This window comes from Orycteropus afer, unplaced genomic scaffold (assembly GCF_000298275.1).
Source record: "Orycteropus afer afer isolate SDZICR_OR568_19922 unplaced genomic scaffold, OryAfe1.0 scaffold00294, whole genome shotgun sequence".
Taxonomy (NCBI): Eukaryota; Metazoa; Chordata; class Mammalia; order Tubulidentata; family Orycteropodidae; genus Orycteropus; species Orycteropus afer.
Window position 1 is genome coordinate 973,250 of NW_006921881.1, and position 10,754 is coordinate 984,003.

General features: G+C 42.3%; 1 protein-coding gene across 1 annotated transcript in view; it reads right to left on the minus strand.

The window, feature by feature from the left end:
• LOC103205923 (complement factor B) overlaps positions 1-10,754 on the minus strand; it is a 36,081-nt gene that overhangs the window by 13,229 nt on the left and 12,098 nt on the right. The window contains exons 4-5 of the mRNA XM_042782379.1: positions 7,870-8,010; positions 3,556-3,645 (exon numbers count right to left, since the gene is read on the minus strand). Coding sequence (XP_042638313.1) covers positions 3,556-3,645; positions 7,870-8,010 — 231 coding nt within the window. The remainder of the gene's footprint in view (positions 1-3,555; positions 3,646-7,869; positions 8,011-10,754) is intronic.

Below are 10,754 nucleotides of genomic sequence, written 5' to 3' on the forward strand. Positions count from 1 at the left end.
ATGGGTGACCTTATTGGCATTTCAAATACCAGTGCCATAGCTTCCAGCATCACAGCAACATGCAAGCCACCACAGTACAACAAGCTGACAGATGAGACAGACTAGGAAAAAGGACATGGCAGCCTACTTCTGAAGACACTAGCCACTGAAAACCTTATGAACAGCAGTGGAAAACTGTCTGATATAGTACTGGAAGATGAGCTCCTCAGGGTTGAAGGTGCCCAAAATACAACTGGGGAAGAGCTCTCTCCTCAAAGCAGCATTGACCTTAATGACGTAGATGGAGTAAAGCTTTCAGGACCTTCATTTGTTGATTTGGCACAACTCAAAATAAGAAGAAACAGCAGCAAACATCTGTTAATAATCAGAATTTGGAATGTACAAAGTATGACTCTAGAAAAAATGGAAGTTGTAAAAAATGAAATGGAACACATAAAGATTGATATCCTAGACATTAATAAGCTGAAATGGACTATTATTGGTCATCATGAATTGGACAATCATATAGCCTACTATGCCAGGAATAACAAATTGAAGAGAATGGCATCACATTCATCATCAAAAAGAACATTTCAAGATCTGTCCTGAAGTACAATGCTGTCAGTGATAGAATAATTTCCATATGCATTCAAGGAAAAACAATATGACTATTATTCAAATTTAGACACCAACTACTAAAATTAAAAAACTGAAGATTTTTACCAACTTGTGCAGTCTGAAATTAATTAAATATGCAACCAAGATGCAATGATAATTACTGGTGCTTGGATTAGCAGTCAGAAAATCCCTGGTGTTAGAAATGACACTGGAGATCACATGATAGAATATTGCAAGACTAATGACTTACAACACCTCTTTTCAACAACATAAATGGTGACCATACATGTGGATCTCACAGATGGAATAGAAAGGAATCAAATGGACTACATCTGTGGGAAGAGATGATGGAGAAGCTCAATGTCATCAGTCAGAACAAGGCTAGGGGCCAACTGTGGAACAGACTAACAATTGCTTATATGCAAGTTGAAGTTGAAACTGAAGAAAATTAAAACAAGTCCACAAGAGCCAAAATCTCAATTCAGAGACCACCTCAAGGACAGATTTGATGCATTGAACACCAATGACTGAAGACCAGACGAGTTGTGGGGTGACATCAAGAACATCATACATGAAGAAAGCAAAGATCATTAAAAAGGCAAGGAAGGAAGAAAAGATCAAAATGGATGTTAGGAGAGATTCTTGAATGGACAGTAGCTAAAGCAAATGAAAGAAACAATGAAGTAGAAAAGTTAAGCAGAAGATTTCAAAGGACAGTTCAAGAAGACAAAGTAAAGTATTATAGTAAAATGTGCAAAGACCTGGAGTTAGAAACCAAAAGTGAAGAACATGCTCAGTGTTTCTCAAGCTGAAAGAACTGAAGAAAAAATTCAAGGCTTGAATTGTGATCTGAAGGATTCTATGAGCAAAATATTGAGCAATGCATGAAGCAGTAAAAGAAGATGGAAGGAATACGCAGAGTCACTGTACCAAAAAGAAGTGTTCAACGTTCAACCACTTCAGGAAGTAGCATATGATCAAAAACTGATGGTGTTGAAGGAATATGTCCAAACTGCATTGAAGACATTGGCAAAAAATCAGGCTTCAGGAATTTATGGAATACCAATTGAGATGTTTCAACAAATAGTTGCAACACTGGAAGCACCCACTCATCTGGAAGACAGCTACCTCGCCAATCAACTGGAAGAGATCCATATTTGTGCCCATTCCAAAGACAAGTAATCTAATAGAATGAGGAAATTGTTGAAAATTATCATGAATATCACATACAGGCAAAATTTTGCAGAAAATAATTTTAAAATGGTTGCAGCAATACATAGACAAGGAATTGCCAAAAATTCAAGCTGGATTCAGAAGAGGACATGGAACAAGGGATATCATTGCTGATGTCAGATGGATCTTGGTTGAAAGTAGAGAATACCAAGAAGATATTTTCCTGTGTTTTATTGACTATGCAAAGGCATTCAACTGTGTGGATAATGACAAATTATGGATAATATTGTGAGGAATGGAAATTCCAGAACGCCTAATTGTGGTCATGAGGAACCTGTACATAGACCAAGAGGCAGTCATTTGAACAGAACAAGGGGATATTGCATGACTAAAAATCAGGAAATGTGCTAGTCAGGGTTATATCCTTTCAGCATGCTTAGTCAACCTGTACACTGAGGAAATAATCTGAGAAGCTGGACTATATGGAGAAGAATGCAGCATCAGAATTGGCAGAGGACCCATTAACAACCTGCGATTGAATATGGCACAACCTTGCTTGCTGAAAGCAAGAGGACTTGAAGCACTTACTAATGAAGATCAAAGGCTATACCCTTCAGTATGGATTATACCTCAACATAAAGAAAACAAAAACCCTCACAACTGGATCAATAAGCAACATCATGATAAACAGTAAAGATTGAAGCTGTCAAAGATTTCATTTTACTTGGATCCACAATCAATGCCCATAGATGCAACAATCAAGAAACCAAATGACATATTGCATTGGGGAAATCTGCTGGGAAAAAAAAAAAAAAAAGTCTTTAAAGTGTTAAAAAACAAAGATGTCACTTTAAAGTCTAATGTGCACCTGACCCAAGCCGTGGTATTTTCAATCACTTCATATGCATATGAAAGCTGGACATGAATTAGGAAGACCGCAGAAGAATTGATGGATTTGAATTATGGTGTTGGTGAAGAACATTAAATATACCATGGACTGTCAAAAGACTGAGCAAATCTGTTTTGGAAGAAGTACAGCCAGAATGTTGCTCAGAAGCTAGGATGAGAGCGACCAGTCCCTGGAGAAGAATATCATGCTTGTTAAAGTAGAGGGTCAACAAAAAAGAGGAAGACCCTCAAGGAAATGGATTGACAGTGATTGCACCAATGAGCTCAAGCATAGCAACAATTGTGGGGATGGCAGTGCTTGGTTCTGTTAACACAGGGTCGCTATGAGTCAGAGCTGATTCAGTGGCACCAACAACAACATGATAATTCGATGCTTAACTTTTTTAAGAACTGCCAAGTTATTTTCCACAGCTGCTGTACCATTTTGCATTCCCACCGACAATGGATGAAGCTTCCTATTTTTCCAAATCCTCACCAATACCTGTTGTTTTTCTTTTTTCAAAACATCATAGCCACCCTAGTGAGTGTAAAGTGATATCTCATTGTGGTTGTGATTTGTATTTCCCTAATGACTAATGATGTTGAATATCTACTGCTATAAAAGGAAATTCCAGGGACAGTCCCTACAAGGTAACCAGGCCCCTTATTCCTAGGCCATTCCGGGAACATGAGATGATGATGATGGTTGAAACCATGGGCAATTTGACTCTAGACTTCACACACTTCAATGCTACAGGTGGCTGCCTCCATAGAGATGGCACAGTTGTGGTCTCACTAGAAATAAAACTGTACCAGGGCCAAGGTACTAGAACCTCTGGCTGAGGACCTAGACCCCTTGTGAGGGAAGTACAGATGTAGGGAGAGATGGAGGCTCACCCAGGTAGTCGTTCCTCTTCTGTCTGATGTTCAGGACCTCTTTGATATTATCAATAGCTGGCTTGGGAGAGCCTCCCATGTTGGACTTTCCTAGAACAGGAAGGCAAGAAAATCATTCACCTGGGTAGATGTCAAGATTCTCCAGAGCCCTGGAAGAATGCGAAAACATCCATATTGGGGCTCTATTATGGATTGAATTATGTCTCCCAAAATCTGTGTTGTAAATCTTAATTTCTATGCCTCTGGTTATGATCCCATTTGGGAATGGGTTGTCTTTGTTATGTTAATGAGGCAGGATCAGTATAAAGTGTATGTTGAGTCAATGTCTTTTGAGATAGAAAAGAGATTTAAAAAGCCAGCAGAGTAGAGATGGGGTAAGATAGATGCCAAGACACATGGAGATCTCCAAGGAACCAGGAAACAGAAGCTAACGAGACAAAGACCTTCCTCCAGTGCTGACAGAGAGAGAAAGTCTTCTCCTAGAGCTGGCACTCTGAATTCAGACTTTTAGCCTTTTAAACTGTGAGAAAATAAATTTACGTTTGTGAAAGCCATCCACTTGTGGTATTTCTGTTATAGCAGCACTAGATAATTAAGACAGACCCTAAACACACTTCCTACGTGAGTTTTAACATATACCATTTACTGATATTTTCTATATTCCTGGCATTGGGCCAGGAACTTTATATGTTTTATCTCATTTAATTTTTATAATAAACCTAGGAAGTCTGGGTGTCCTTATTTTATAGATAAGAAAATTGGGTCTTGGAGAGTATATGATGCAGTGAATTTTTTGGTATGGATCTTCTAGCCATGGTTTTTGTGACTCCCACAAGATGACTATGATGATGTGAGGTGCTTGTGGCCCACCAAGGGGATTGGATAGTTTGCTAATCGTGTAAATAAGGTACATGCACCCTTGTGGGGATAAAAACAAAAGAACAAATCCACTGCCATAGAGCAGATTCCAACTCATAGTGACCCTCTAGGACAGAGCAGAACTGCCCCATGGGGTTTACAAGGCTGTAAATCTTTATAAAAGCAAATGTCTCATCTTTCTGTCACAGAAAGGCTGATAGGTTTGAACCGTTGACCTTCTGGTCAGCAGCCCAGTGCTTTAACCACTGCACCACCAGTGCTTCTGCAAATAAGATGTATGGAACCCTAACGTGGGGATTGGTCAGTTTTGCCATCCCACTAGGCTTAAAATGAGCCATCCCAGAGGTGGAAAGGGGGGAATCTCACTACCATCAAGAAAGAAGAGCCAGGAGTGTACACTTTGAACTTGAGATCCTTGCACTGATCCTCCTCCACCCAGGAGACAGAGAGAGCTACAACATTTTGTTGAGATGGCAAAAGACAGCAAGCAGCAGCAGCAGAGAAATGGGAGCAGTGGAGGCAGCAGAACCAAGAGACCAGCATGAGACAGAGTAGTTGGCTTTCTGGCACTGAGCAAGAAAGCTGAGTGCCTTCAGGCAGGAGCCTTGCTAGTGGAGTGGGGTGCCTCTCTGAGCACCTATAAGCAGGGCTCAGAGAGCTTTGTAACCCTTGCCTGACCAGGGCAGAAGTCAGACCGAGGGTCCAAGAACTAGAGAGAGACCAGCCTTCAGGCATGGCTGAGGGAAGGCTGTCCTCAAAGAATTGTATCCTGAGCAAGAATTGCATCCTGAGCATCCTTAATCCTGAATTGTAACCTGTTACTTTCTTAATAAACCTCATAATCATGAATGCTGTCTGTGAGTTCTGTATGGGCATTGCCACATATTATCAAACCCAGCAGAGAAGTAGAGAGTACATGGGAGGGACAGTTGGTACTAGAATTGGTAAAAAAAATTGGAGGGTGGAAACATTGGGCAATCTACTTCTGTAGTGATACCACCTCAGAAACCTGCCTCAAAAACCCAAGGAGGGGTCGCTATGAGGCGGATACAGCTCTACAGCAGTGGGTTTTGGGTTTGGTTTTCCACCTCATGGGTTGGGCTGTTGATGTTGATCTTGAGTCTCCTTCCCACCCCCAGTGAAGTCAGAGGAGGTCAGACTGCCTCCACGCTCTCCTTTCATAGCAACCCCTCCTTGAGTTTCTGAGGCAGTATCTCTATAGAAGTAGATTGCCCAGTCTTCCTTCCAAGGAGTAGCTGGTGGGTTTGAACCACCAGCCTTCTGGTTAGCAGCCAGATGCCTTAGGCACTGTGCCACCAGAACTCCTTTACAGGGATTGTTTATACAAAATCAAGAGATAAATGACAAAATAACAGAGTCCACTCACTGACCTAGACTGTTCCTCCCATTCGTGCACTTCAGACATGTCTCCTCATATGTTTGTAGGTTGTCCCCCAGATAATAGCATTAACAAATATTTACTAATCACAAAGCACCTTTACATTAAATTGTTCTTCATAAAAATAGTGCAAGGACATATAGTACTGCATTGTCAGTGAAGGCAAACATGGGTATACAGGTGGATAGGTGGGTGGACAGGCTGAACTGTTAGGTATGTCTATGCAGCGAGGAGTATACCCAAGACCATGTACAGGGTTGGCAGACAATGGTTCTACAAGTGTATTTGTATGTTCTGTAAGAATTCCCAGGTGTATAGTAGAGCTGACAAGGGACAAGTTTGTAGTCACTTCTTGGTCACAGCCAGCTACCCAGAGGGAGCAAGTAGTTGAACACGTGGGCTCAGGACCATAGTCACAGGGGACATCAAGTTCAAGTGGCATAACATACTACACACATTGTTCCACCTCCTACTTTGGTGAGTAGTGACTGGGATCTTAAAAGCTTGCAAGCTGCCATCTAGATGCAACGATGAGTCTCTCCTCATCCAGAGCAGAGAAGAATGAAGAAAACCAAAATTCATGGAAACAATTATTCCTAGCAACTGGTACACCATCCAATCTGCAGCCTATATGACTATGAGACCAGAAGAACTAGATGGTGCCTAGCTACCACTGTCATCCACTTGGAAGGGGGTCTATGTAGGAGATTCTGGATAGAAAGGGAGAACAATGTGGAACAAAACTCAAAATCATTTGGAGGGGGAAAAAAAGGCGGGGGGACCAGGTTTGCTGGTCCGATAGAACCTGGTGGAACCACTGAGACTATGGCCCCTAGCTGCCCTTCAGGTCTGGAATTGAACCCACACCTGTGGTTTCCAGCCAAACAAAAGACAGGCATATGAGTTGAACACTTACCTAAAGTAGATACACTCCTTGGAGAGAACAATCATGAGAGAAAGAAGGGCAGCTTATGCACAGGGAGACAGCTCAGGGGACAGGAGTGCATGGAGGGATGGACACTGGGATGAGGGAACTATCAGGAGGAAGTGGGAGGGGAGCTGTTGCATTGTGGTAAACTGTGGCCCATGTCATGAGACAAAGTATATGTGAACTGCTGTATGGAAAGTGAATTTGCTTTGTATATCTTCACCCAAATCAAAATAAAAATAAAATAATAAAAGCTTGCAAGCAGCCATCTAGATGCAACAATGGGTCTCTTCTCATCCAAAGCAAAGAAGAACAAAGGAAACCAAAGATTCATGGAAAGAATTAATCCTGGTGACTGGTACACCATGCGATCTTCAGCCTATATGACTGTGAGACCAGAAGAACTAGATGGTGCCCAGCTACCACTATCAATCATTTGGAGGGGGATCTATGAAGGAGATCCTGGTAGAGAGGGAGAACAATGTGGAACAAAACTCAAAATCATTTGGGGGGAAAAAGGGGGGGGGGACCAGGTTTGCTGGTCTAATAGAGCTTGGTGGAACCACTGAGGCTATGGTCCCTAGCTGCCCTTCAGGTCTGGAATTGAACCCACACCTGTGGCTTCCATCCAAAGAAAAGACAGGCATATGAGCTGAACATTTACCTGAGGTAGAAACAGCCCTTGGAGGATCAATCATGGGAGAATAGAAGGGCTGTATGTGCAGAGAGACAGCTCAGGCTGCAGGAATGCATGGAGGGAAGGACACAGGGAAGAGGTAACTATCAGGGAGGAAGTGGGAGGGGAGCTGTTACATTGTGGTAAATTGTACTCAATATCATGAGACAAAGTGTATGTGAACTTCTATATGGAAAGTGAATTTGCTCTGTGAACTTTCACCCAAATCACAATTTAAAATAAAAAAGAAATATAGTTCAAGGAAAGGATGACAGCCATCACCATTGTCATTGTCATCAACATTATTTCTATCTTATAAATAAGAAACTGAGGCCCAAAGTGGCAGAGATAGAATCAGAATGCAGGTCTTCTCCCTTACTTTGGTACTCTTCCCACTATGCTAAACTCACTCACACAGACAACAATACTCACCGTCTGTCAGAAGAATGATGACATGTCGGATCTCCTGCCAGGCCACTGTGTTCATGCCAAGGCGTTGCATTTGGTTATTCATCATGAGATAGACACTATTTAGGGCCTCATAGGTGTTGGTCCCAGTTCCATTTTCATGGTCTAGAATATACCAAGAAGAACTCTCTTAGAAACTTCCCATCTATCACCCCAGGGAAGGGACTCACTTTAGCCCCCAACCACTGGAAATGTTTTTTATCATTTGCTTTGATAAACTCAGACCTTTGCCATCCAGCTAGAGATTTAGCATCATTTCCTGTTCAGACATTAAAATCTTTGTACCTTAGAAATGCTCATTGTATAACTTCCAGCCTCCAATAATTCTACCTTAAAATCCCAAAATCCAAAGATGCAGTTTCCAAAGAGCTTGGATTTTTCTGTAGTCATTTGTTACCTACCACTCAGGTAGTTTTAAGTGTACAGGTGTAATGACCATGGGAGACTATATGGCTAGCCATGAAAACCAGACATACTTCTTAGGACACACAGGACCATATGGTTCTGGCATGAAGAAGGAGACCTGTTTGATGCATCTGGACTTGTAACACTTCAAAGTAAGCCATGGGTTGGTGGCATTTGGGACTCCCACTTGAGGAACCAAAGCCCCAGACCTCATAGATTTGAATGCCACCAAGAAGCCTCACTCTCTCTAATTTGTCCAGAATCTTCCCCAGGCACAGGGTCCATGCCCTTCTCTCCTATCTCCTCATTTGATGACATCCATACCTTTATAGTTAGCATTGTCCAGACTGTGGAGCACTTCAGTTACATCCTGGGAGTTTTCATGCAAAACAGACATGATGAGTTTGGGCTTTGAGGCAAAGGTGATGATGGCAACACTAACCTTGATCTCAAAGCTGAAGAGCTGTGAAAGGCAAGTGAAAGACAGCATGAGGGACCTTGAAATCAAAGGAGAGATGATAAAAGATCGAGCAAAGGGCCTGCGAGGAGGTAGAGAACCTGGACCAAGACTGACAGAGGCATGGTCCATGGGTAAGCACTTACTAAAAAAGAGCTGCTTGAAAGAAGCCCAGACATGAACATGAGTATCTACTCTCTAGACAGGCTTGCTTCTTATTTAATCCTCACATCAACTCTGTGAGTAGAGAATGATGGTCCCTATTGTACAGATGAGGAAATTGAAGCTGGTTACCCTGCCCCAGATCATACACTAGTGTGGTGGTTATGTTTGTGTGTCAACTTGGCTGGGCCTGGTTGAGTGGCTGGGCAGCTGGTGGTAGTTATTCCCCATAATGAGACTGGTAATCAACTCCATGGTGGGATCTACCTACCACAAGCAGCTGAGTAGATGCCTTGGGGTATGTGGTCTGCTTCCTGTATATAAGCAGCAGTTTTGGGAATGGTCTCTAGCCTTTGCACGCTTGGGCCCTGCATGTAGCCATGTTGTTGCTCAGCAACCTGCTATGCTCTGCCGACCTTGGGACTTACAGTGGACTTTAAGTTAATGACCTGCCATGTGGTTTGGTAACATCAGGACTGTGCCTTTCGACTTGTCAACCTTGGGGCTTCTCAGCCTCAGCAGCCAGCAGCTGTCTGAGTGAAAAAATGCCTCTAGCTCCAGTGGGCCGGGAGCAGGAGGCAGAGCTGGACCCCAAGGTTGAGGGGCTTTCACCAAGCCCCTAGAGCCTGGCACTTTGAACTTCGACTTAAAGCTTCCAATTGTAAGAATAAACTCCTGTTTGTTAAGGCCATCCCATCTGTGGTATATTCCTGTCAGAGCGGCACTAAGGAACCAGAACAACTAGTAAGAAGTAGAGGTAGGATTTGAATCCTGCCAACGAACCTCTGAGGCCACGTCTCTAATTGTTGCAATTTGCAGCCTCATGGCCTAGTGAGTTACTTGACTCTAAATCCTAAGAGAGACTCTAAGGAATACAAACACTGCCTTCTCTAAGATGCTGTTGCTGTTAGTTGCCATCGAATCGATTCTGACTGATAGCGACCCCATGTGTTATACAATAGAACTGTTCAATAGAGTTCTATTGGCTGTAATCTTAACAGAAGCAGATCTCCAGGACTATCTTTTGTGGTACCGCTAAAATGGAACTGGGAAGAAAAACATATATCTATATAAATTATCACAGAAAGCATAATTACAAAGCAAAGTGCCAGCAAAGAATCTAAACCACTATTGGCTTTTATCAATGCACCTCATTGATAAAAACATTTTAAACATGCTTCTTAACAGAGGTATATTTGTGTATACAAGTGGGTCACTGTTCAAATGTAGGCATGTTAAAACATACACAAAATATTAAAATTTTTAAAGGAAGAGGTAAAAATCTTTGAATAAAAATATTGTTAATTTTTCTGCAACATCTGGTAGAATATCTTATGTAGGTAATCTGTGGAGACCGCTGTCCTAGGCAGTGAATTCCTGGAAAACAGAACCTCAACCTTGTTCATCTTTGGTGTCCCCCAGCACCTAAACCAACCAACAAGTTGCTGTCAAGTCAATTTTGACTCATGGAGACCCCCTGCATGTCAGAGTAGAACTGTGTTCCATAGGGCTTTCATGGAAGTGACCTTTCAGAGTAGGTCATCAGATCTTTCCTCTGAAGTGCCTCTGGGTGGGATGGGACCACCAATTTTCAGTCTAAGTAAATTAATTGTTTGTGCCACTCAGCACCCAGTGAAGTGGCTGACACATAGCAGGTGTCTTAATAGTGCATGTGAAATGAAAAATGTAATCATATAACTTGAATTAATGATTCCTACATGGCACTTGGAGCTCTGGTAGCATAGTGCCTAGGGCACTTGACTGCTCACTAGAAGGCTGGCAGTTCAAACCCACCAGCCACTCCTCGGAAGGAAGGTTGGGCAAC